This window comes from Oncorhynchus gorbuscha, linkage group LG16 (genome assembly GCF_021184085.1).
Source record: "Oncorhynchus gorbuscha isolate QuinsamMale2020 ecotype Even-year linkage group LG16, OgorEven_v1.0, whole genome shotgun sequence".
Taxonomy (NCBI): Eukaryota; Metazoa; Chordata; class Actinopteri; order Salmoniformes; family Salmonidae; genus Oncorhynchus; species Oncorhynchus gorbuscha.
The window spans coordinates 14,581,408-14,608,842 of NC_060188.1; the positions used below are offsets into that span (position 1 = coordinate 14,581,408).

A 27,435-nucleotide genomic window follows, 5' to 3' on the forward strand; every position below is an offset into this window, starting at 1 on the left:
CGGCTGATGTTGGTGGGATTTGGAGTATGATGGAGGCAACAGGGGAAAGAGCCTCATATCCACAAAGTCCTTTCCACCAGGTGGCTGATGAGATATGTTGGCATGACTGCTTCTCCATGCCAAAACCCTTGCTTGGAAGTTTAGCTCGCTAGACTGCAAATAACCTTGCCCTCATCAAGGCCACGGTGGCGAGACACGGTAGTGATGACACCATAGGCTGTGTTGATCTCTGCACCCGACAGGATGCTCTTGCTGGCATACTTGGGGTCCAACGTATGCGTTGGTGTGTATGGGCTTCAGGCAGTAGTCTTCACGCTTTCTGATGTATTTCAGAACTGCATTTTCCTCTGCTTGGAGCAACAGTGAAGTGGGCAGGGCAGTACGGATTTCTTCTCTTACATCTGCAAGCAGAGTCTGAACATCAGACAGGAGGGCATTGTCTCGCTCAATCCGTGCAATGGCTACTGTTTTAGGTTGCTTACCACTCTCCCCCAAAATACATTACCCAGGAGGATCCTCTTGAAGGGGCTGTCTATATCGGCAGACTGTGATATGTTCTTGGAGAGACTCCTTCCCCTCCAGGAGACTGTCAAACATGATGACATGTTGGGCAGCTTCAATGTGGTGCTCTTATTCTTCTAACTTTGCTTGGTGAGGTAGATTGCTGCTACAACTTGATGACCCTTCACATACCTAACCATTTCTTTGGCTCTCTTGTAGTGTGTATCCATTGTTTTCAGTGCTATGATGTCCTTGAGGAGCAGATTCATCAATGCATGAGCAGCACAGCCAATGGGTGTGATGTGAGGGTAGGACTCTCCACTTTCGACCAAGCAGCCTTCATGTTCGCAGCATTGTCTGTCACCAGTGCAAATACCTTCTGTGGTCCAAGGTCATTGATGACTGCCTTCAGCTCATCTGCAATGTAGATAACAGTGTGTTTGTTGTCCCTTGTGTCTGTGCTCTTGTAGAATACTGGTTGAGGGATGGAGATTTCCTTGCCCTTGAACATTCCACCACCCATCAGAGATGATTGAAATAGTCTGCTTTCTCTATGATTTGCTTGACCTTCACTTGAACTCTGATCTCTGCATCCAGCAAATGAGTAGATAAAGCATGTCTGGTTGGAGGGGTGTATGCTGGGCGACAAACATTCAGAAATCTCTTCCAATACACATAGCCTGTGAGCACTAGTTGCGTTACACAGCTCGAGCAAGACATTAATCAGCATTTCACTGACTACGTTCCTCCATTGAGTAAAAAATACTGACTCCAGGAGGAATTGTGTTAAGGTGTCTGAATCATCATTTTCACCTCAAATAGAAGTAGAGGGACTTTTGTCAGAGGTTGTTTGTGATCACTGAGAATTTTATGCACTTGGCCAGATGATTCTGCTTCTGGTAAATTCTTCACGTACGATTTGACACAGTATTTGCAAATGTACACAGCTTTTCCTTCTACATTAGCTGCAGTGAAATGTCTCCACACATCAGATAGTGCCCGTGGCATTTTCCTGTAAAGATTAGGAAAAAATGAGTAAAAAAAACATACAATTCCATGTACAGATAAATAGTTAAGCAGTTAGATTAAACAACTCCTTTGTGAGATGTTTTAAAATTAAACATACATGGAAACAAGTGAATTAACACTCCTCAGTTAGCAGGCTCCAAGCAAGCTAAAACCCACATGGTAGCAAAAACTAACTAGCAGAAATTGTTAACAAGTTAGAAATTATTTAAACACTTTGCTCTAGGCTACTGTTTACTAGTTAACAAAAAAATAATGTGTCATATAAAATATACTGACCTCACCCAGTATTGTAATAAAAACTTACCAGAAAGCATGTAGTCCTTGGCTCATACAGTGTAGTAGTGTGGGCTCAGTAGCATCTCATTAGTGTGCAAGATCTTGAGAATCAGCTGTACATGTGATGGAAGAATGCACTGTGCATGCAGAGGGTTGCAACTCCATTGAATTGGGGATAGTTTAACCAAAATATGCCACAAGACCTAGAATTGCCTTATGTGTATCTCTCAAAGGTTCACTGTTATAAGTTAACTTTTTTTAAAGGAAAAAAATAATTGAAGCAAAATTCCTGGGCATAACTTCCCATGGAAAATTTCTGGAAAGTTTCTGCCGCTTTGCAACTCTAGTGCTGAGTGATTAGTGCTTTTCGTTTTTGGTTCTATTATTAAAAAATAATCACTTTATATTTACTTTATAAATATTTAAAATAGTTCAGTTGTTGGGTATATTACATTTTGTTTTATTTGACTTTTTTTATTCCAAGTCATCTCGATAGAGCTGCTGTTTGACAATGTATTTGAAAAGTTCTTGAGTAAATAAGGCATACTTTTACAACTTCTGAATATCAACTATCAATCACTTAGAGCATTTATTTTCAGGTAGAGATACCTCCCAAAGCAACTGCTCCCTATGCCTCTCACTCACATGTCTTCTGTCTCTTCTCTCCCTCTGTGTGCCCCACACAGACTGGACAAGTAGGCGTTAAATAGTTTATGGTCATGTTGGTTAATTACTGTCTTGTTGGAAACTACAACTACCATATCACACAGTTTGGACTTGATCTGATATCTCTATTGGTAAAAAAACAAAAAATATCTGTTTCGGTTAATTGCTCAACACTACTTTGTTTACAAACATTGGAGTTAAACAAGTTTGTTTGGATGGGGTATGACAGTTGAACTAAGCTCGAGGCATTTAGAAGTTATATTCAAGAATTAATGGGTACTGCAACTGCAGATTGCCCTTTTTAAATAAGTACACACTTGAATTAATTGGAGAGGAAAGGTCGTCATGTGTCTGCCTGTTTTGGCAATTTAACTGATGCATGTGACAACAAACCCATGGTTGTCATCAAATGTAATTTGTCACATGCTTCGTAGACTAACAGTGATATGCTTACTTATGGATTCTTTTCCAATAATGCAGAGTTAAAGATGAGAGGAAAAATAATATACAAAATTGAGACACGAAGAATAAAAACCCAGTGAATTAGAAATAGCATGGCTATACATATAGGGAGTACCCGTACTGAGTCGTACGAGGTAATTGAGGTAGCTATGTAATGTACACACCGGTAGGGATAAAGTGACTTGGCAACAGGTTAGATAATGGGCAGCAGCAGATGTGCAAAAAAGGGTGAATGCAGTTAGTCCTGTCTTGTTTAGATGTCTTATGTCTCGGGGTAGAAAGGTCCTGTTGATGTCAGACTTGGTGCATCGGTACTGCTTGCCGTGCAGTAGCAGAGAGAACAAGTCTGGCTTGGGTGGGTGGCTGTCTTTGACAATGTTTTGGGCCTTCCTCTGACACAGCCTGGTAGAGAGGCCCCAAGTGAGTCAAGATGCTGTTGATGGTGCAGCTGTAGAACTTTTAGAGGATCTGAGGGCCCATGCTAAATCTTTTCGGCCTCCTGATTGGGGATGAGGCGTTGTCGTGCCCTCTTCACGACTGTTGGTGTGTTTGGATGATGATAGATCCTTCGTGATGTGGACACAGATGAACTTGAACCTCTCGGTCCACTCCACTACAGCCCTGTCGATGCGAATGGGAGTGTGCTCACCTCTACGTTTCCTCTAGTCCACGATCAACTCATTTGTCTTAGATGTTGAGGGAAAGGTTGTTGGTTTCACAGTAACTTTATGCAGTGACTGCTAACATGACCCACATTTTCTCCAAAACACAATACAATAGAGGCAGGATACTTGTCCACATGATTAAGCATATATTTAATGTAGCAAAAAATGACTACCGTAATTGCTGGACTATTAAGCGCACCTGAATTATTAAGCGCACCTGAATATAAACCGCACCCACTGAATTATTAAAAAATATGTACTTTGTACATAAATAAGCCGCACATGTCTATAAGCCGCAGGTGCCTACCGGTACATTGAAACAAATGAACTTTACACAGCCTTTAAACGAAACACGGCTTGTAACAAAAATTAAACAGTGGCCTACCAAGAAAGTCATTGGTCACTATCTTCCTCCTCCTGTGCACTGAAACCACTGAAGCCATCTCCTTCGGTGTCGGAGTTGAATAGCCTCAGAATTGCTTAATCCGATGTTGGATCGTTTTCATTGTCGCTCTCGTCACTTTCATCCGGAGGTAAATACCCCGCTGAGCTCATGCTGCCCCTTCAACACGCAGCAGTCCAGCCTTTCGAAACCCTTTGATGATAGTGGATTTTTTGACAATGCTCCACGCTGTCAGGACCCACTGGCAGACTTGACCATAAGTTGCTCTTCGCATGCGGCCCGTTTTAGTGAAGGATTTCTCCCCACTTGTCATCCAAGCCTCCCACTGAACAAGGAGTGCCACCTTAAATGCACAATTTACACTGATGTCGAGTGGCTGCAAATACTTTCGGCCATCTGCTTTTCGTCCCTCTGAAAGCTGTTGTCTTTTTGCACTGAATCAGTTCCTCACGCTGCTTTCCAACGTCTTATCATCGACTCATTAAGGCCAAGCTCCCGTGCAGCTGCTCTATTTCCTTTTCCAACAGCCAGATCGATCGCCTTCAACTTGAAAGCTGCATCATATGCATTTCTCCGTCTCTTTGCCATGATGAGGGTGACAAGATTACTACCATAATCAGAATGATGGGAAGTTTGAGCGTGCTCGATTTGCGTCATATTATGTGACGGTGCTCAGTTTTTTGGTGGCATGAATCTTGTGAAAGCGGGAAAAATCCATAAATTAGCTGCGTCATTGTATAAACCGCGAGGTTCAAATCGTGGGAATAAAGTAGCGGTTTATAGTCCGGAAATTACGCTAACTCATTTTTGACCAAATGAGCAGTTACTGCCTTTTTGATTGGTAGGGCAGAATTGTGGTCTGCTTGAAACGTGCATGTATTACAGAGAGAGGTTGAACATATCAGTGAAGACCCGTTCCTGCTTGACAGCTCATGCTCTGAGGACGTGTCCTGGTAAATCTGTCTGGCCTTGTGAATGTTTCCCTGTTTAAAGGTCTTACTCACATTTGCTATGGAGTGTGATCACACAGTCATTTGGAACAGATGGTTCAGTGTATCTAAATCAAATCAAATCAAATTTTATTTGTCACATACACATGGTTAGCAGATGTTAATGCGAGTGTAGCGAAATGCTTGTGCTTCTAGTTCCGACAATGCAGTGATAACCAACAAGTAATCTAACTAACAATTCCAAAACTACTGTCTTATACACAGTGTAAGGGGATAAAGAATATGTACATAAGGATATATGAATGAGTGATATTTCCCATCAATTCCCATTATTATAGTGGCTGGAGTTGGGTCAGTGTCAATGACAGTGTGTTGGCAGCAGCCACTCAATTTTAGTGGTGGCTGTTTAGTCTGATGGCCTTGAGATAGAAGCTGTTTTTCAGTCTCTCGGTCCCAGCTTTGATGCACCTGTACTGACCTCGCCTTCTGGATGATAGCGGGGTGAACAGGCAGTGGCTCGGGTGGTTGATGTCCTTGATGATCTTTATGGCCTTACTGTAACATCGGGAGGGCAGGTAGTTTGCCCCCGGTGATGCGTTGTGCAGACCTCACTACCCTCTGGAGAGCCTTACGGTTGAGGGCGGAGCAGTTGCCGTACCAGGCGGTGATACAGCCCTCTAGGATGCTCTCGATTGTGCATCTGTAGAAGTTTGTGTGCGCTTTTGGTGACAAGCCGAATTTCTTCAGCCTCCTGAGGTTGAAGAGGCGCTGCTGCGCCTTCTTCACGACGCTGTCAGTGTGAGTGGACCAATTCAGTTTGTCTGTGATGTGTATGCCGAGGAACGTAAAACTTGCTACCCTCTCCACTACTGTTCCATCGATGTGGATAGGGGGGTGTTCCCTCTGCTGTTTCCTGAAGTCCACAATCATCTCCTTAGTTTTGTTGACGTTGAGTGCGAGGTTATTTTCCTGACACCACACTCCGAGGGCCCTCACCTCCTCCCTGTCTCCCCATCTCGTCGTTGTTGGTAATCAAGCCTACCACTGTTGTGTCGTCCGAAACTTGATGATTGAGTTGGAGGCGTGCGTGGCCACGCAGTCGTGGGTGAACAGGGAGTACAGGAGAGGGCTCAGAATGCACCCTTGTGGGGCCCCCGTGTTGAGGATCAGCGGGGAGGAGATGTTGTTGCCTACCCTCACCACCTGGGGGTGGCCCGTCGGGAAGTCCAGTACCCAGTTGCACAGGGCGGGGTCGAGACCCAGGGTCTCGAGCTTGATGACGAGCTTGGAGGGTACTATGGTGTTGAATGCCGAGCTGTAGTCGATGAACAGCATTCTCACATAGGTATTCCGCTTGTCCAGGTGGGTTAGGGCAGTGTGCAGTGTGGTTGAGATTGCATCGTCTGTGGACCTATTTGGGCGGTAAGCAAATTGGAGTGGGTCTAGGGTGTCGGGTAGTGTGGAGGTGATATGGTCCTTGACTAGTCTCTCAAAGCACTTCATGATGATGGAAGTGAGTGCTACAGGGCGGTAGTCGTTTAGCTCAGTTACCTTAGCTTTCTTGGGAACAGGAACAATGGTGGCCCTCTTGAAGCATGTGGGAACAGCAGACTGGTATAGGGATTGATTGAATATGTCCGTAAACACACCGGCCAGCTGGTCTGCGCATGCTCTGAGGGCGCGGCTGGGGATGCCGTCTGGGCCTGCAGCCTTGCGAGGGTTAACACGTTTAAATGTCTTACTCACCTCGGCTGCAGTGAAGGAGAGACCGCATGTTTTCGTTGCAGGCCGTGTCAGTGGCACTGTATTGTCCTCAAAGCGGGCAAAAAAGTTATTTAGTCTGCCTGGGAGCAAGACATCCTGGTCCGTGACTGGGCTGGATTTCTTCTTGTAGTCCGTGATTGACTGTCGACCCTGCCACATGCCTCTTGTGTCTGAGCCGTTGAATTGAGATTCTACTTTGTCTCTGTACTGACGCTTAGCTTGTTTAATAGCCTTGCCGAGGGAATAGCTGCACTGTTTGTATTCGGTCATGTTGCCAGACACCTTGCCCTGATTAAAAGCAGTGGTTCGCGCTTTCAGTTTCACGCGAATGCTGCCATCAATCCACGGTTTCTGGTTAGGGAATGTTTTTATCGTTGCTATGGGAACGACATCTTCAACGCAAGTTCTAATGAACTCGCACACCTAATCAGTGTATTCGTCAATATTTTTATCTGACGCAATACGAAACATGTCCCAGTCCACGTGATGGAAGCAGTCTTGGAGTGTGGAGTCCGCTTGGTCGGACCAGCTTTGGACAGACCTCAGCATGGGAGCCTCTTGTTTTAGTTTCTGCCTGTAGGCAGGGATCAACAAAATGGAGTCGTGGTCAGCTTTTCCGAAAGGGGGGCGGGGCAGGGCCTTATATGCGTCGCGGAAGTTAGAGTAACAATGATCCAAGGTTTTACCACCCCTGGTTGCGCAATCGATATGCTGATAAAATTTAGGGAGTCTTGTTTTCAGATTAGCTTTGTTAAAATCCCCAGCTACAATGAATGCAGCCTCCGGATAAATGGTTTCCGGTTTGCAAAGAGTTAAATAAAGTTCGTTCAGAGCCATCGATGTGTCTGCTTGGGGGGGGATATATACGGCTGTGATTATAATCGAAGAGAATTCTCTTGGAAGATAATGCGGTCTACAGTTGATTGAGGAATTCTAAATCAGGTGAACAGAAGGATTTGAGTTCCTGTATGTTTCTTTCATCACACCATGTCTCGTTAGTCATGAGGCATACGCCCCCGCCACTCTTCTTACCAAAAAGATGTTTGTTTCTGTCGGCGCGATGCGTGGAGAAACCCGTTGGCTGCACCGCATCGGATAGCGTCTTCCCAGTAAGCCATGTTTCCGTGAAGCAGAGAACGTTGCAGTCTCTGATGTCCCTCTGGAATGCTACCCTTGCCTGGATTTCATCAACCTTGTTGTCAAGAGACTGGACATTGGCAAGAAGAATGCTGGGGAGTGGTGCGCGATGTGCCCTTGTCCGGAGTCTGACCAGAAGACCGCTACGTTTCCCTCTTTTTCGGAGTCGTTTTTTTGGGTCGCTGCATGCGATCCATTCCGTTGTCCTGTTTGTAAGGCAGAACACAGGATCCGCGTCGCGGAAAACATATTCTTGGTCGTACTGATGGTGAGTTGACGCTGATCTTATATTCAGTAGTTCTTCTCGACTGTATGTAATGAAACCTAAGATGACCTGGGGTACTAATGTAAGAAATAACACGTAAAAAAAAAACTGCATAGTTTCCTAGGAACGCGAAGCGAGGCGGCCATCTCTGTCGGCGCCGGAAGTAACACATCTTGCCTCAAAGCAAGCATAGAAAGCATTTAGCTCGTCTGGTAGGCTCATATCACTGGGCAGCTCATGGCTAGCTTTCCCCTTCGTAACCTGTGATAGTTTGTAAGCCCTACCACATCCGACGTGTGTCAGAGCTGGTGTAGTACGATTTGATCTTAGTTCTGTATTGACGCTTTGCTTGTTTGATGGTTTATCGAAGGGTGTAGTGAAATTCCTTAAAAGCATTTGGGTTTGTGTCCCACTCCCTGAAGCAGCAACTCTCGCCTTTAGCTCAGTGCTGATGTTGCCAGTAATCCATGTCTTCTGGTTGGGATTTTTACGTACGTCACTGTGGGCAAGTCGTTTTGAGTTTGTTTTATTTTTACAGGGACAGTGCACATTAATCAACGTTTCAGTCAAAGTGCCGGTTTTAGCCAGTCGGCAAATTTTCAACCGCAGTCCCTGGGAAGATTGTCGATGCACTTATTAATGATGCCAGTGACTGATGCCATCGGCTGAATCATGGTACATATTCCAGTCTGTGCCTTCAAAACAGTCCTGTAGCTTAGCATCTGCTTCACGGACCACTTCCGGTCACTTGAGTGAGCTTTTGCTTGTAAGCAGGAATCAAGAGGATAGAGGTATGGTCAGATTTGCTAAATGGAGAGGGGGATGTACAGTACCTTGCGAAAGTATTTGGCCCCCTTGAACTTTGCGACCTTTTGCCACATTTCAGGCTTCAAACATAAAGATATAAAACTGTATTTTTATTGTGAAGAATCAACAACAAGTGGGACACAATCATGAAGTGGAACGACATTTATTGGATATTTCAAACTTTTTTAACAAATCGAAAACTGAAAAATTGGGCGTGCAAAATTATTCAGCCCCCTTAAATTAATACTTTGTAGCGCCACCTTTTGCTGCGATTACAGCTGTAAGTCGCTTGGGGTATGTCTATCAGTTTTTCACATCGAGAGACTGAATTTTTCCCATTCCTCCTTGCAAAACAGCTCGAGCTCAGTGAGGTTGGATGGAGAGCATTTGTGAACAGCAGTGTTTAGTTCTTTCCACAGAAACACAGGATATTCGTTTTTCAGATCACGTTGATGGGATAGTCTCAAAGAGAGCTCGTCCAGTGATTGCATGTTTGCCAGTAGCGCCACCTACTTCTTAGTGTCAGAGATTTAGGCCTTGTCTTGGATAATCAATATGTCCTTCAACTCATTGCACTAAAAGTCCTCATCCAAATCGAGGTTGGTGATTGATTTTCTGGTTTCCAGAAGCTCTTTTCAGTCATAGGAAATGATGGTGTAAACATTAACGTAAACATTATGTACCAAAAAGTTAAAGATTAACGCCCAAAAACACAAAATAGTTCAATTGGCCAGGAGCCTGTTACTATTCCCTCCAGTGCCATTGCTCACAATATGTGCTATGCTACCAAGTAAATGACACCCTTTCTTCCATCCTCTTCTTCCCTTTAGGATGATTCCAAACCGCCATACTCATATGCACAACTGATTGTCCAAGCCATTACAATGGCACAGGACAAGCAGCTCACACTAAATGGAATATACACTCACATCACCAAAAACTACCCCTACTACAGGACTGCAGACAAAGGCTGGCAGGTGAGAAATGGCGTCTTTCAATACAAATAATTTCATTGAAAATGGTGCATGTGAGGGAAAAGATCTGAACCTGTTTTGAATAGCATTAGGATTCCACCACATCGTTTTATTTGAAATATCTCAACCAGAGCATAGCCCCTTGATTTTTTTCCTCATTTTCTTGTTTCAACATGGATCAACATTGTAGTTACTCCACAATAATAACTTAATTGACAGAGGGAAAAGATGTCTGTACAGAATAGAAAATATACCAGAACATGCATCCTGTTTTCAAATAGGTACTAAAGTAATACTTGCCAAAGCAATTCACTTTTTGTCCTGAATACAAAGTGTTTGGGGCAAATCCAATACACCACATTACTGAGTACCACACTCTATATTTTCAAGCATAGTGGTGGCTGCATCATATTATGGGTATGATTGTAATTGTTAAGAACTGCTGAATAAATGGAATGGAGCTAAACACAGGCATAATCCTAGAGCAGGGGTACTCTACTCTTACCTTATGAGTTCCAGAGCCTCCTGGTTTACAGTTCTACGTGATAATTAATTGCCCATGTCTAAATCAGTTCCTGATTAGAGGGGAACGATGGAAAAAATGCAGTGGAACTGGTTTTGAGGTCGAGGGTCTTTGAGGAAAACCTGTTTCTCTCCGACACTGGGAGATGAATTCACCTTTCAGCAGGATAGTAATCTAAAACAAGGCCAAATCTTCACTGGAGTTGCTTACCAAGTAGTCTGTGAATGTGGTGGAGTTACAGTTTTGACTTAAATCTGCTTTAGAATCTATGGCAAGACCTGAAAATGGTTGTCTAGCAATGATCAACAACCAATTTTGACAGAGCTTGAAGGATTTTGAAAATAATAATGGGCAAGTGTTGCACAATCCAGGTGTGGAAAGTTCTTAGAGACGTACCCAGAAAGACTCAAAGCCTTAATTGCTGCCAAAGTATTAACTCGCTTGTGAATAATTATGTCAATTTGATTACTATTTAATTTTCAATCTGTTAGCAAATATTTCTAAAAAACGGTTTATTGTGTGTAGATGGGTGAGACTTTTTAAATACATTTTGAATTCAAGCTGTAACACAACAAAACGTGGAAAAGTAAAGGGGTATGAATACTTTCTGAGGGCATTGTATATTAAGATGTGCTTTGACTAATATGCAACCTTGTAAAAGTACACATTCACTTTGGCTTCAAACTGAAGGGCGGAACATGGCTTATCCCATCTGTTTCCTTGTTGTTTTTGAGCATGTGCCATTGATGAACTGTGACGTGAATAACAGCCTTGGCTGCAGTGTGTTCGTACTAACACGACGGCGTATTCTGTTGTAGAACTCGATCCGTCACAATCTGTCACTGAACCGCTACTTTATTAAAGTAGCCAGATCGCAGGAGGAACCAGGCAAGGGCTCGTTCTGGAGGATAGACCCGTCCTCAGAGGGCAAGCTCATGGAGCAGGCCTTCAGGAAACGAAGGCCGCGGGGTGTGCCCTGCTTCAGGACCCCCCTCGGACCCCTCTCCTCCAGGTATGGACCTACTCACTGTCTCAGGTTTCAGTCACACGATGAGCTCGCTGCATGCTTTACTGCAGGGGTCTCCATCCAGTCGCTCGCAGACTATCTATCCACATTGACATTATCCCATCCCTAGATAGTTCCAGTTGGCCTAAAAAAGCCAAATGTAACACTATCTGCCAATTAATTTCCAGCAATAGTTCCCCTGTATGTCTGTGTAGTGCACACATTTCTCTTCCATTCACTTTGTGTAGCCAGTAAGACAGAATGATAACTGTCTTCAGGGTAGATGGCAGGTTTGGGCGGCATACCGTATACCGGGGTATTTGGAAACAGCCATGGCATGGTTTTTCAATACCATTGAAACTTTTAAGTTTTTCAATATGTTTTTTATATTTTGTTACACAAACTGACTGCAGGTATTTACTTAAAAAGTAATATGTTAGGAGATGAAGCATATTGTTTTCTTAATTTCATTATTCTACATTATGAAGCATAGTTCCCAGAACAGTTGAGCCAGTCATGTGGGGCGGCAGGTAGGTGGTTAGAGTTGGGCAAGTAACCGAAAGGTTGCTAGATCGAATCCCTGAGCTGCCAAGGTAAAAATCTGTTCTGCTCCTGAACAAGGCAGGTACCAACTGTTCTTAACCTGTTGCGACGAGCAATCCCGTATCCGGGAGCGTAATTATAGCCTCAAGCACATTACCATAACGCAACGTTAACTGTTCATGAAAATCGCAAATGTAATAAATATATTGGCTCACAAGCTTAGCCTTTTGTTAACAACACTGTCATCTCAGATATTCAAAAAATATTTTTCAACCATAGCTACGCAAGCATTTGTGTAAGAGTATTGATAGCTAGCATAGCATTAAGCCTAGCATTCAGCAGGCAACATTTTCACAAAAACAAGAAAACCATTCAAATAAAATAATTTACCTTTGAAGAACTTCGGATGTTTTCAATGAGGAGACTCTCAGTTAGATAGCAAATGTTCAGTTTTTCCAAAAATATTATTTGTGTAGGAGAAATCGCTCCGTTTTGTTCATCACGTTTGGCTAAGAAAACCCCCCGAAAATTCAGTCATTACAACGGCGAACTTTTTTCCAAATGAACTCCATAATATCGACAGAAACATGGAAAACGTTGTTTAGAATCAATCCTCAAGGTGTTTTTCACATATCTATTGATGATAAATCACTCGTGGCAGTTTGGTTTCTCCTCAGAACAAAATGGAAAAATGCACGCACCTGGAGATTACGCAATAGTTTCGACGGAGGACACCGAGCGGACACCTGGTAAATGTAGTCTCAGCTGGGCCCCGAAGTGAGAGGGCCAGGAGGTATGCGGTCAACAATGATTGACTCAGGGAGGAGGACGCCCCTGCCATGCATAGTCCCATGGGATGTTTGCTATCAACAACAAGGCAACTCCTATGACTAATTGGGAATGGGACGCAAGCGTAGGATTGATCACCCTGTCGCTGGCCGCCTTTGAGGAGGGTGTATAGTGTGAAAGGCCGAAACACCCTAGGAACCAAAGGTACACTACTGACGATGCGCTCCCCAAATTTCACCACGCTCACTGTTCATTAACTCTTGGAAGTGCTTGCACAAAGGATAGTAACATCTCATCCTGTGTTCTTGGAATCTGAATATCTGGACTTGTCCAGTGACTGCTGAGAAAGATCAGCTGACAACAGGGGAAAGTCCTTGTGGCGGCACGGAGAGACGGCTGACAGGAGGGAATAGACCCCACTGGGACAGTCATGGGGTAGCTTCCCATTTCTGTAGTTTCCCATGCTTCGCAGTATGTTGGAAACACCCGCTTTAGCTACAGAAAGTCAAAATACGAGAATACCCCTAGAGTCTGCGAGAGCGGGGGCGGAAGATGACTCATCGGCTGACAACATGGTAACGACTGGACTGGAAACGACTACGAGTAATGAGAGCACAGCACAAGAGAACACCACAGCAACTGTCACAAGTTCTGCTGCAACAGTGGGCCATAAACAGATGCAGGTATGTGTCTGTGGTTGGAGGAAAGTTACATCACACCATGGGTTGAGGATCCACCAGGGGAAGAAGGGGTGTTTGGGTAAAGAGAGACAGAGAACTCGCATTGATTACTTTCTGCGAAAGCGATCAAATCAGTCGAATGAAGCACAGCAACTGGACGCAAACCATAGTTTGCAGTGCATCAGTACCACTGTCATGGAGGACGTAAACTCAAGCACCGAAGTAGCAACTGAGGTGGAACCAACAACAGGAGTGGAACTCACCCAGCCTCCCAGACCTGCAGTCGAGAGGAGACTACCAGGGCACAGACCGTATGTGAAGTGGCCTGGCGCCAGTGACAAGAAGTTGTGGGAAACAGTGAATACTGACCTTACCTTGACCCTCGAGAAACTTCGAGGCACAGTGGAGAAGAAGTTGGAGAGGATGGGGGACATCATCTATGAGTACGGGACAGAAAGATTTGGAGTGGAAGAGGCAAAAGGCGGGAGAAAGGTTCCAACCCCACCAGTTTCCAGAAGGCAACAAGAAATCAAGCGCCTCGTTCAAGAAAGGCGGCAGCTTAAGAAACAGTGGAAGAAGGCCTCGGAAGTGGAAAAGGAGGGCATAGAGGCACTTCAAGCTGACATCAAAACCCGGTTGGCATCCCTCCGTAGAGCAGAGAACCTACGGAAACGCAGAAGGAAAAAGAACAAACTAGAACTCGATTCTATAAAGATCCCTTCAAGTTCCTTAAAAGTCTCTTCACAAAAGAAAAAGTGGAGCTCTAAAAACAACAAAGAAAGACCTAGAGGAGCACCTGAGAATAACAAACGTTGACTCAAAGCGACATGAACATCTGGCCATCCCATCAGATATCCCACCCATTGAACCCCGGAACATCATATTGAGACCAGCCCTCCGACATGGAAAGAGGTGGAAGACACAGTTCGACGGGCAAGAACAGCATCAGGCCCGGGGCCAAATGGAGTCCCGTACAAAGTGTATAAGAACACACCAGACGTCCTGAGGTTCCTCTGGAGGCTTATGAGAACAGCTTGGCAGAAGAAGATAATACCCAAAGTGTGGCGTAGGGCAGGCGGGGTCCTGATCCCTAAGGAGAAGGATGCAGTGAACATCAGCCAATTCCGCCCAATCTCCTTACTGAATGTCGAGGGAAAAATCTTCTTTAGGGTCATTGCCCAGAGGATGGCTGAGTACCTACAAAGGAATACGTACGTCGATGCATCTGTACAGAAGGCAGGAATATCAGGGTTCTCTGGCTGCTTGGAACATTCCAGCATGATCTGGCATCAGATCCAAATGGCCAAGGTGGAGAAAAGGGACCTCCATGTAGTCTTCCTCGACCTCGCCAATGCATTTGGCTCTGTGCCCCATGAACTCCTGTGGTCTGCCTTCAGATTTTTCCACATACCGGACACCATCACAAACCTGGTGAAGTCGTACTTCCAGGATCTGCAGTTCTGCTTCACCACCTCAGAGTTCACCACCTCATGGCAGTGCCTGAATGTAATAATGGCGGGATGTACCATTTCTCCGTTGGCATTCACAATGGCAATGGAGGTTATCATCAGATCCTCAAAATGGGTTGCTGGTGGACAGCGAGTTCTGGTTTCCGCCTCCCTCCACTCAGAGCCTACATGGACGACATTACAACATTGACCACCACTGTCCCATGCACCAGGAGACTGCTCAGAAAACTTGAGGAGAACATCAGCTGGGCCCGTATGAAGATTAAACCATCCAAGTCACGCAGCATCTCGATTGTGAAGGGAGTACTCTCTGACCTGAAATTCTTCATCGGAGATGACCAAATCCCAACAGTGTCTGAGCAGCCGGTAAAAAGCCTTGGAAGGTGGTATGATGCAAGCCTGAAGGACAAAGACCAGGTGCAACAGCTGCGCAAAGACATCAGTAGTAGCCTACAGTCCATCGACAACACCCAGCTACCTGGAAAGTTAAAGGCCTGGTGTCTGCAGTTTGGACTCCTACCCCGGGTGTTGTGGCCCTTAGCACTGTATGAGGTTCCAATCTCAACAGTGGAGAAGATGGAAAGAGGAGTCACAGGCTACTTAAAGAAGTGGCTTGGAGTTCCACGATGCCTTACCACCATAGGCCTCTATGGAGATGGTGTCCTCAAGCTGCCCCTCACCAGTCTAACAGAGGAATTCAAGTGTGCAAAAACCAGGCTCCAAATGACACTGAATGAATCTCGAGACCCAGTGGTGAGCAACAACGCGCCGACCTTGGCAACTGGGCGCAAATGGAGGCCAGGAAAAGCAGTCCAGGAGGCAACAGCAGCCCTCAGACATGCTGACATTGTGGGTCATGTTCAGCAAGGGAGAGGAGGCCTTGGGCTAACTAGCCGTGCTGCTTGGAGTAAGGCCACTGCACCAGAGCGGCGGAAGATGGTAGTGCAGGAAGTACGCCATCAGGAGGAGGCTGCAAGGTGGGCCAAGGCAGTCTCTCTTGCCAAACAGGGACAGTGGACTCGATGGGACAGTGTGGAGAAGAGGAAGATCAGCTGGAAGGATCTGTGGGCCATGGAAGCGAGGCGGTTGAGCTTTTCCATCAGAGCAACATATGACGTCCTTCCAACACCAGTTAATCTTCACCAATGGTATGGTGAAGATCCGGACTGTGCCCTCTGTTCCATGCCAGCCAACCTCAGGCACATTCTCACAGGCTGTAAAACAAGCCTCGCCCAAGGACGCTACACTTGGCGTCACAACCAAGTCCTTAAAAACCTTGCGTCCGCCCTGGAGGACAAGCGAGCTGCCACCAACTCCCTACCACCCACAGCAGCATCACACTCCTTACGGACAAACTTTGTCCGCGAAGGGGCTAAACCACCGAAGAGCGGCTCTACACCATTAGAGCGAGACCAGCTGCGCTTGGCCCGCGACTGGAAAATGCTAGCTGACATTGGCCGGCAACTTGTGTTTCCTCCGGAGATCAACCACCACCCTAAGACCTGACATGGTGCTCTGGTCCCGTTCACTCAATAAGGTCTTCATCATTGAGCTCACAGTACCCTGGGAAAACTCAGTAGATGAGGCTTATGAGCGAAAACATCTGCGCTATGCTGATCTAGCTGCCGAAGCACGGCATCATGGCTGGAACACAGAAGTCCGACCAGTGGAGGTGGGCTGCAGAGGTTTTGTGGCAACATCTACAACCAGACTGCTTAGAGACCTGGGAATTAAGGGCCAGAGCCAGCGTTCGGCAATCAAAGCTGTATCAGAGGCGGCAGAAGGCAGCAGTCAGTGGCTCTGGATGAAGAGGAAAGACCCCAGCTGGGCCCCGAAGTGAGAGGGCCAGGAGGTATGCGGTCAACAATGATTGACTCAGGGAGGAGGACGCCCCTGCCATGCATAGTCCCATGGGATGTTTGCTATCAACAACAAGGCAACTCCTATGACTAATTGGGAATGGGACGCAAGCGTAGGATTGATCACCCTGTCGCTGGCCGCCTTTGAGGAGGGTGTATAGTGTGAAAGGCCGAAACACCCTAGGAACCAAAGGTACACTACTGACGATGCGCTCCCCAAATTTCACCACGCTCACTGTTCATTAACTCTTGGAAGTGCTTGCACAAAGGATAGTAACATCTCATCCTGTGTTCTTGGAATCTATGGTCTATTTTCCAATGATATGCCTACAAATACGCCACAATGCTGCAGACATCTTAGCGAAACGACAAAGTGTAGGCTCATTCCTTGCGCATTCATAGCCATATAAGGAGACATTGGAACACATTCAAAATCTGGCTCACATCTTGGTTTTGCCTGTAGCATTAGTTCTGTGGCATTCATAGACAATATCTTTGCAGTTTTGAAAACGTCAGTGTTTTCTTTCCAAAGCTGTCAATTAGATGCTTAGTTGAGCATCTTTTCGTGACAAAATATCTTATTTAAAATGAACGTTTTTAATCCAAAAATGAAATACTGCCCCCAGACGTTCAAGAGGTTATTAAGCCATCATTGTAAATAAGAATTTGTTCTCAACTTCTTACGGCTGAAATCCCGTTAACGGGATCGATTTGACAACAGCCAGTGACAGTGCAGGGCGCCAAATTCAAACAAATCTCATAATTAAAATAGCTCAAACATACAAGTATTATACCACATTTTAAAGAAACTTGTTATTAATCCCACCACAGTGTCCGATTTCAAAAAGGCTTTACGACGAAAGTATATGTTAGGTCAGCGCCTAGTCACAAAAAAAACAGCCATTCTCCAGCCAAAGAGAGGAGTCACAAAAAGCATAAATGGAGATGAAAATTAATCACAAATCTTTGATCTTCATCAGATGGCACTCATAGGACTTCATGTTACACAACACATGTATGTTTTGTTTGATAAAGTTCATATTTATATCTCAGTTTACATTGGCACATTATGTTCAGTAATGTTTTGCCTCCAAAACATCCGGGTGATTTTGCAGAGCCACATTAATTTACAGGAATACTCATCATAAATGTTGATTTAAAGATACAAGTGTTATGCATAGAATTAAAGATATTCTTCTCCTTAATGCAACCACTGTGTCAGATTTCAAAAAAGCTTTACGGAAAAAGCACACCATGCGATAATCTGAGTATAGCGCTCAGCCACCATACAGATACCCACCATGTTGTGGAGTCAACAAAAGTCAGAAATAGCATTATAAATATTCACTTACCTTTTGATGATCTTCATCGGAATGAACTCCCAGGAATCCCAATTCCACAATAAATGTTTAAGTCCATCATTTTTATGTCCAAACGGCTCCTTTTTGTTTGTGCGTTTAGTCCAGTAATCCAAATGCACAATGCGTGCTCAACATCAGTCAGTGCACTAAATCCAGAAAAAGTCAAAAAAGTTATATTACAGTTTGTAGAAACATGTCAAACGATGTACAGAATCAATCTTTAGGATGTTTTTATCAGAAATCTTCAATAATGTTTCAACAATTCCTTTGTCTATAGAAATGAAAAGGAACGGAGCTCGTGCTCACGGCTGTGCGCGTGACTAAACTAAAGGCTTTCAACCAGACCACTGGTTCAAACAGCTCTCATTATCTCCCCCTTCAGAGTAGAAGCCTTAAACAAAGTTCTAAAGACTGTTGACATCTAGCGGAAGTCTTAGGAAGTGCAATCGGATCAAATTTACACTGTTTATTGGATAGGCAATGACTTGGAAAAACTACAAACCTCAGATTTCCCACTTCCTGGTTGGATTTTTCTCAGGTTTTTGCCTGCCATATGGGTTCTGTTATACTCAGACATCATTCAAACAGTTTTAGAAACTTCAGAGCGTTTTCTATCCAAATCTACTAATAGCTTCTGGGCCTGAGTAGCAGGCAGTTTACTCTGGGCACGCTTTTCATCTGAATGTGGAAACAGCACCTCCCAGCCATAAGAAGTTAACTGACTTACCTAGTCAAATAAATGTTAAATGACATTTTTAAAAATGTGTTTGTTTGTAAATAGCACAATGGGAGAAAGCGTGAGCAGTTGTGTATTGACGGGTCGTGTTTTATATTGCCAGTCAAGTGTTTGTTTGTTTTTTCCAATAGAGGGATCAGGGACGTGCAACTATAGTTTTCCTTCACAGAAAACACATTCAGCAGAAAATAGCTTCATTTTCATCAGATGACAACCAAAGTGCAGCGCTATTTAGCAAGTAAATGGGCTTACAATGAAAAAGCAAGGTATTTTTTGCAAAAAAAAAGCTGCTACATTTCCTAATGTTTTGCTTAAAGTTAGTTCATCTTGCATTTTACTGGAGAAAAGGAGTCTGGCTACACTGAGTAAAGTACTGGAGAAAAGTAGCTCAACATCAGTCAGTGCTGTCTGCTGATAGGTTTTCTATGAATTCTCATCCGAGTGGAGAAATGCAGCTGAAGCACAAAATGTGTGATGCTGAGCAGAAATTACAATAAGAAGCGTATTACATCTGCGTTTACAAAATGCAGCAAGATAACACTATTTTTTTCCAGTGTGAGAAAAAGCAAAATTCTGCGTTAAAGCACAATACTATGTTTAATTTGCTAGTTATCAAAGTATGTGGCAGAATTAATAGGGTGACTGGGCATCATATAGTGTTAGCTTTCTCCCGTGATTGAGAACTCAACTCAAAGCCCTTTGGATAAGTTATTTGTACAGCTGCCACTATCTTGATTTCCCTGTGCCTTTTCTCCTCTCCATTCTTGGGCCGTCTTCTCCTCCCCAGGCCCGTTGCCCTAGTGACTCCAGACTCCACACAGACACAGCATGTACACATGCTGCAGCAGAGCCAGTACTGTTTGTTCTTCAGACAAGCATGTTTCAAAACTTTCTTAATTTGCATTTACATTTGCTTTTAAATGTCCAAACTCACCAAAAATGCCATTCAGTAGCTCCTATCTAGGAAATCCAGCTCATAAAGTTATACGTGCAGGTCTTTGCAATTTGTTTATATTAGTTTGCACTCTTTAGCGTATTTAGTTGGCATCCTCCATGGAAATGTTCTATTGTGCAAATTTTGTTAGCATTCTATTAATAGACGGCCAATAGTTGTTGTTTTTTGCGGCCTTGTTTACTAAGCCGGTAATACCGTATATCCCGGGATGCAATCAAGACGGTATGACAATGTGAAAGTATGGATACCGCCCAACTCTAGGAGACAAAAAAATACTTTCCCCAAAACCTTCTCAATTAAATGTTAACAGCAAAACAGGCTTACCTGGCAGAGTTCTATCATGATTATTTGATCAATCGGATGGGCTTTTTTTTTTCGTGCAAAATTCTCAATTAAAGTGGTATTGCATGCAAATAAAAATAAATAAAAATCCAGGACCCAAAAATGGTCTTCAAATGTGATTTTTAGTATTGGTGTGGACTCAGAACATCACATTTCATTGTTTCTCTAAGAATAATTGTAATTTTGAGTGAAAAACTATAAATCTCAAACCGGGAAAAATATAACGGGACTGAATTCGGGAAAATACTGTGTATTTGAAGCAAGGAATTTTTGTATTTTGCGATACGTTTCATAATTTAAAGTAGCTCACATGATATAAAAGGTTGAACACCTCAGCTTTATTGTTAGATTGGCATGTTTGTGCCATCACCTTGTGGCCATATGTGGTCACTATAATATTCCCATTGGGAAAGTGTGATTTGGGTGGTAAATTTCAATGCATATGTAAATCTAGAGCATTTTTAAAGCCTATCTGCTTTTCCCTTTCACAGGAGTGCCCCAGTCTCCCCTAATCACTCTGGGGTGCTCTCGGCCCACTCGAGTGGGGTGCAGACCCCTGACAGCCTATCCCGAGAGGGTTCCCCTGTCCCCATGGAACCAGAGCCCGCTCCGGCCCTGCCCCCTGGCACGGCAGTCCAGCCCAAACTAGCTGTCATCCAGGAGGCCCGCTTTGCACAGAGTACACCAGGTGAGAGACGCCCATTCTTGTCCAATCACATTGTTGGGAGTCTTCTCCAATCCTATGTACAAATGTGCAGTTGTCACATGTGGATCCTCCGTTAAAGAAAGCTATTGTTTTTCCAGGCTCCCCTCTCAACAGCCAGCCGGTGCTCATCACAGTTCAGCGTCAGTTACCTCAGACCATAAAGCCGGTGACCTATGCCATGGCAACGCCTGTGACTACCAGCACCAACCAGAACCAGCAGCCCGTCATGCAGACGGTGCACGTTGTCCACCAGATCCCTGCCATGTCTGTCACTAGCGTGGCCGGGCTCAGCACCGCCAACACCTACACAGTGGCCACCCCCACCATGGTCACCCTCCAGACTGAGCCCCAGGAGAACGGAGACTACTCAGAGGCCAAAGGTGAGGGGATGGTGTAGTGTATGTGTAGATGGACAGATTGTGTTGACTCAAGGTAGTAGTGGTTTCAGCCAGGTTTACATAGGTCTGTTTTACCCTTGACCAAGGCACCTGTGTATATGTGTTGTCTTAGTAAATGTGAAATGTATCTCATGTTGATCAGTTATTGTAGTGCTTGCTTGGTGTTATGTTATTAGAGGTCATTGACATCTTATTTTCCTCTGTTTGTCTCTAGTAAAAGTAGAATCTGTTCCAACCATCTCCCACGCCTCTATGGTCGGTGGCAGTCGCATCATCCAGACGACCCAGTCGGCCACGCCCTTTAAGACGCTGACCTTAGTGCAGCAGCAGCCGGCCCTGGGCCAGCACCAGCTCCCCATAAAGACCATCGCTCAGAACGGCACCCACCTGATGCCAATGCAGGCCGCTGCAGGTGAGACACTGGCTTAGAATGGATCCGGTCAAAGCACTTTATCCGCATCTGTAGTCTACCACTGCTCTGGCCCCATCCGTAGCCTACCACTGCTCTGACCCCATCCGTAGCCTACCACTGCTCTGACCCCATCCGTAGCCTACCACTGCTCTGACCCCATCCGTAGCCTACCACTGCTCTGACCCCATCCGTAGCCTACCACTGCTCTGACCCCATCCGTAGCCTACCACTGCTCTGACCCCATCCGTAGCCTACCACTGCTCTGACCCCATCCGTAGCCTACCACTGCTCTGGCCCCATCTGTAGTCTGCCACTGTTCTGGCCCCATCCGTAGTCTGCCACTGCTCTGGCCCCATCCGTAGTCTGCCACTGTTCTGGCCCCATCCGTAGTCTGCCACTGCTCTGGCCCCATCCGTAGTCTGCCACTGCTCTGGCCCCATCTGTAGTCTGCCACTGCTCTGGCCCCATCCGTAGTCTGCCACTGTTCTGGCCCCATCCGTAGTCTGCCACTGCTCTGGCCCCATCCGTAGTCTGCCACTGCTCTGGCCCCATCTGTAGTCTGCCACTTCTCTGGCCCCATCCGTAGTCTGCCACTTCTCTGGCCCCATCCGTAGTCTGCCACTGCTCTGGCCCCATCTGTAGTTAGCCTACCCCTCTCTGACCCCATCCGTAGCCTACCACTGCTCTATCCGCATCTGCAATCTACCCCTTCTTTCCCCCTTCAGTAGTTGGTCTACCACTGCTCTGGCCCCATCTGTAGTTAGTCTACCACTGCTCTGGCACCATCTGTAGTTAGTCTACCACTGTTGTGAGTAGTCCCTGTTTGTTTAATTAACTAGAATTCATGCAGCATACTTGTCAGTCCTGCTCTGCAGTGTGTTTGTGTATCTCGAAGGGCCATATGAATCCCTGTCTGGCTGGAGTTTCCTACACTGTTTTGAAAAGTACACTTTTTTTGGCATATGTTCTAAGACGTTAGATTACTTAGCAGAGTATTCCATCAATTCCGGCACTGAAATATTTCTATTTTTCTCCTCTTCTTCCTCCCTATGTTCAGCCACAGCTGTTGCGAGTCCTCTCCACTTGCTGGCCACTCACGCCTCTGCTTCAGCCTCCCTCCCGACCAAACGACAGAACGGAGCCCAGACGGCCAGCGATCAGCCCAACGCTAAGCGCATCAAAACAGAGGGGGCCAGCGCCACCCCCACCGCAACACGCGTAGCAGATACGGACTCGTCGGCAGCCAATGACCAAGCCAGCCACCACAACTAGTCTTCTACAACACCACCATCTTGTTCTTTTCTCCTTTCCTACCATTTATTTCCCCCTTCTTCCATTGACTCCCAAGGTGCCAAAAGGAGAGGATTTTCAGTTGGTTTAACCATTGTAGAGGAATGGAAAATATTGACCACCCCTTTAAAAAATAAAAAAAAAAGACTGAAGAGAATATTTAGTTGAGATTTGAAAAAAGGACCACTAGGACAAAGTAGAACTCTAATTTGAAGGTCCCCTGTGAGACATCGCCACGGAGGAGGATGACGACTACTCCAAGACCACAGGAAGCCTTAACAACAATTAACCTTTAACATGATGAGCTGAACTTTGACCACCTGCAGCGAGCAGTTTAACTGAGGCCCATGTTAGCCCGGCGGTCGCACGGTACCTCTGTCTCAACTACCTCAGTGCAGATTGGGGGCCACGGTCAAGGGCACCACTCAACGGACCCATGGGATGACTGGACGAAGTGACCAACTAGCAGCATGAGAAGCATTTGACCCAAACATGACAATTCCTGGACCTTTGGCAGCTAGCCTTTCATATACTGACCTAGCCTTACTGCTGCTGTAAGTAGAAATGCAGTATTTTGTTCATATGTGGACCATAGGATCTGTTTTGGATGTATTTTCATTTATATAGGTTAAAAAAAGTGCTAATAATTGAAATAAAGAAAGCATTACAGCAGTGGGGTCTGACATTTCAATCACTCCACCTGAACTTCAACATTCTCGCTGTTACTTTGTATGTGGACTTTTTTTCTGTTCAGTGTCGTTTCTTTTCACAATTCTATCAATGGAGTGTCCCCCCCCTCCGTCATGTGTGTGTGTGTGTCCCCCCCTCCGTCATGTGTGTGTGTGTGTCCCCCCCCTGTCAAATCCACGTTCTGTCATATCCAAATCCATTTCCTTTGTTACACTTACATATTTTCATACTTGCACAGATAACCAGTAAGATATAAACATATTAATTCCATGTGTAGTTGGTCAGATGCCTCCTCATCGAGCTTTCATGTAACAGACTACAGAAAAGTACCCGAGCCGTTAACGCTTGAATCCTTAGTTGAAACTGTACCAAAAGTGGTCACTCCGCCTGTGTTTGGTCAAAAGCTGAGGGATGGGCCTGGAGAAATGTAACCACTCTCAGATTGACATCAAGGACTGATTATCCATGATATCAGAATTGTGGTTTTAACCATGTTTTGAGACTATACCGTGCTTTACATTTACATTGTTTACAAACATTGGCGTAAGAACAAGTTTATATTTTGATGGGGTACGAGAGTTGAAGTAAGCTCATTAGGCGTTTAAGTTATTATTCAAGATTAGATGGGTATATATCATTTATTTAAGTCAGAAAATGGATGTAGCAACTAAGGATTCTAGCTTTAACTGTACATTTAACAGAAGAAAAGAGCTGCTTAAAACCAGACTACATCTGCAGTTGGTAAAATGTTTTTTTTGTTCTTATCCTTGGCTGTGGTGACTTCGGTGTGTGGACAGACCCTTTGCTTGATTATTGAATTCTGTTCCAACAACCTGACGAGTCTGTCTTCAGATGGTATATGTTCCAAACTAAAGAAGATACAAGTGATGGATATTTGTTCCGCTTCAGTGGATAAATGCTTTTTTTTATTTTATATAAATTAATTTAAAACCTTTCACTCTCTATTTTACTTGTCCAAAGATTTCACCACAACAGTGATCAGATCTTCTGCTCTCAGTATGCATTTAATTCACAGATGTTTCAGAGACAACACGCTAGAGCAGCTGATGGCAGACTACTTAGAAGCACCTCATGGCCATTCTATTTCCTCTGACCAGATTGTCCTCCAGTTATACATGTTGAATCGCTGCTTTTCATCAACACCTAGCAGGTGATTGCTAACAGATCATGCCACCCGTTCCTTTTAGCCCTTAATCTTTCTGGTGCCCCCTCCCCCCCTAACAATATAACTAGAGAATGTAACACCATGGCCTCTTTTGCTGAGGATCTGCCATTTAGCACACCAGACATTCACTTGTGATTGAAGAGTTATTTTGTTGCCTTTTGACAGCTTCCGTAGGGAAATTCAACATCTGCAAAATTAGACATGCTTTCTTTTAAACCCCTTTTATTGTATTGGTCATTGTGTGAATTAGGATTTTGAAAGTGCCCCTGTTGACCACCGAGGGGTGTTATTGGCATGGTAAGCCAAACCTGTCTTCACATAAGTGTGCACAAAACAAGATCGCCTTCCTAATACTGCGTTGCGGAACCCCCTCCCAGCACTTTGCCTTCAGAACAGACTCAATTCATTAGGGCATGCACTCTACAAGGCATCGAAGGCGTTCCACAGGGGTTCCACAAGCATTTCGCTACACCCGCAATAACATCTGCTAAATTTGTATGTGACCAATACGATTTGATTTGGCCCATGTTGACTCCACAGTTGCTTCCCACAGTTGTGTCAAGTTGACTGAATGTCCTTTTGGGGGTGGACTAGTCTTGATACACATGGGAAATTGAGTGTGAAAAACCAAGCAGCGTTGCAGTTCTTGACAAACTGGTAGCCAAACCTAGCACTTACTACCATAACCTGTTCAAAGGCACTAATTATTTTGTCTTGCCCATTCACCCTCAATGGCACACATACACAATCTGTGTCACAATTGATTCGAGGCTTAAAAAATATTATTTAACCTGTCACCTCCCCTTAATCTACACTGATTTGAAGTAGATGACAAGTGACCTCAATTAATGAATTTTAGCTTTCAGCTGGATTCACCTGGTCAGTCTGTAATGGAAAGAGCAGATGTTCCTAAGGATATGTACACACTGTGTGACCTGGTGTCAAACATGTAAAACAAGCAACATTTGCATGCTGGACTAAAATGCTGCACTCATTAGTATGATTCTGTCATACTCTATTTGGCATGACATTGTTCCATTGTCATAGCCGGGGTTTGTTAGAATTCCAGCTTGGTATTAGGTGTGTGTGTGTGTGTTTGTGATTTCTATTTAGCTTTACTTTCTTTCTGACCATATGCCCCCAGAATGCTCGTGTCCGATTTGTATGACTTCACAAGCAACAGTTAATGCAGTCATGACACTCATGCTAAATGAAATCATCCTAATAGCAAAGCCAACTCAAACAGGAGTGCAAGTTGGAAATATAGGTTATCAAGCAGGTTCTAGATACTGTGCCTTCAAAGTATTCATGCCCCTTGACTTAGTCCACATTTTGAGTTGATTCAAAATGGATTTTTTTTTTGTTGTTGTTTTTAGACATTTTAGTGAATTGAAGAGAATATTTACCTACATACAGTGAAAGCATTCGGAAAGTATTCAGACCTCGACTTTGTCCACATTTGTTACGTTACAGCTTCATTCTAAAATTGATTAAATCATTTTTCCCCCTCATCAATCTACACACACTACCCCATAATGACAAAGCAAAAAAACATTTTTTTGAAATACCTTATTTACGTAAGTATTCAGACCCTTTGTAATAGCAATCTAAATTGAGCTCAGGTGTATATTGTTTCCATTGATAGTCCTTGATGTTTCTATGACTTGACTGGAGTCCACCTGCAGTAAATTCAATTGATAGGTGTGTCTTTCCAATTAATGTCCTGTCTATATAAGGTCCCACAGTTGACAGTGCATGTCAGAGCACAAACCGAGCCAAGAGGTCGAAGGAATTGGTCACCCGATGGTCACTGACAGAGCTCCAGAGTTCCTCTGTGGAGATGGGAGAACCTTCCAGAAGGACAACCATCTCTGCTGCACTTCACCAATCAGATCTTTATGGTAGATTGGCCAGATGGAAGCCACTCTTCAGTAAAAGGCACATGACAGCCCACTTGGAGTTTGCCAAAAGAACCTCAAGCACTCTCGGACAATGAGAAACATTATCTGGTCTAATGGAACCAAGATTGAACTCTTTGGCCTGAATGCCAAGCGTCACTTCTGGAGGAAACCTGTCACCATTCCTATGGTGAATCATGGTGTGGGGATGCTTTTCAGCGGCAGGGACTGGGAGACTAGTCAGGTTCGAGAGAAAGATGAAAGGAGCAAAGTACAAAGAGATTCTTCATGAAAACCTGCTCCAGAGCGTTCAGGACCTCAGACTGGGGAGAAGATTCACCAGGACAACTAAGGAGTGGCTTTGGGACAAGTCTCTGAATATCCTTGAATAGCCCAGCCAGAGCCCGGACTTGAACCTGATCGAACATCTCTAGAGAGACCTGAAAATTGCTGTGCGGCGACACTCCCTATCCAACCTGACAAAGCTTGAGTGGATCTGTAGAGAAGAATGGAAGAAACTCCCCAAATACAGGTGTGCGAAGTTTGTAGGATCATACCCAAGAAGACTCGAGGCTGTAATTGTTGTCAAAGGTGCATTAACAAAGTACTGAGTAAAGAGTCTGAATAAAGTAAAATAAGTGATATTTCATTTTTTGGGGGGTTAATAGATTTGCAAAAATGTTTTTGCTTTGT

The 27,435-nt window shown here is 44.6% G+C and overlaps 1 protein-coding gene across 1 annotated transcript in view; it reads left to right on the forward strand.

Moving 5' to 3' along the window:
* The window catches only part of LOC123999525 (forkhead box protein K2-like), a 47,284-nt gene extending 22,671 nt beyond the window's left edge, over window positions 1-24,613 (forward strand). The window contains exons 4-9 of the mRNA XM_046305402.1: window positions 9,756-9,902; window positions 11,241-11,434; window positions 20,654-20,850; window positions 20,967-21,248; window positions 21,481-21,678; window positions 22,736-24,613. Of these exons, the coding sequence (XP_046161358.1) occupies window positions 9,756-9,902; window positions 11,241-11,434; window positions 20,654-20,850; window positions 20,967-21,248; window positions 21,481-21,678; window positions 22,736-22,950 (1,233 nt within the window). The 3' untranslated portion in view covers window positions 22,951-24,613. The remainder of the gene's footprint in view (window positions 1-9,755; window positions 9,903-11,240; window positions 11,435-20,653; window positions 20,851-20,966; window positions 21,249-21,480; window positions 21,679-22,735) is intronic.
* The last annotated feature ends 2,822 nt before the right edge of the window (window positions 24,614-27,435 follow it).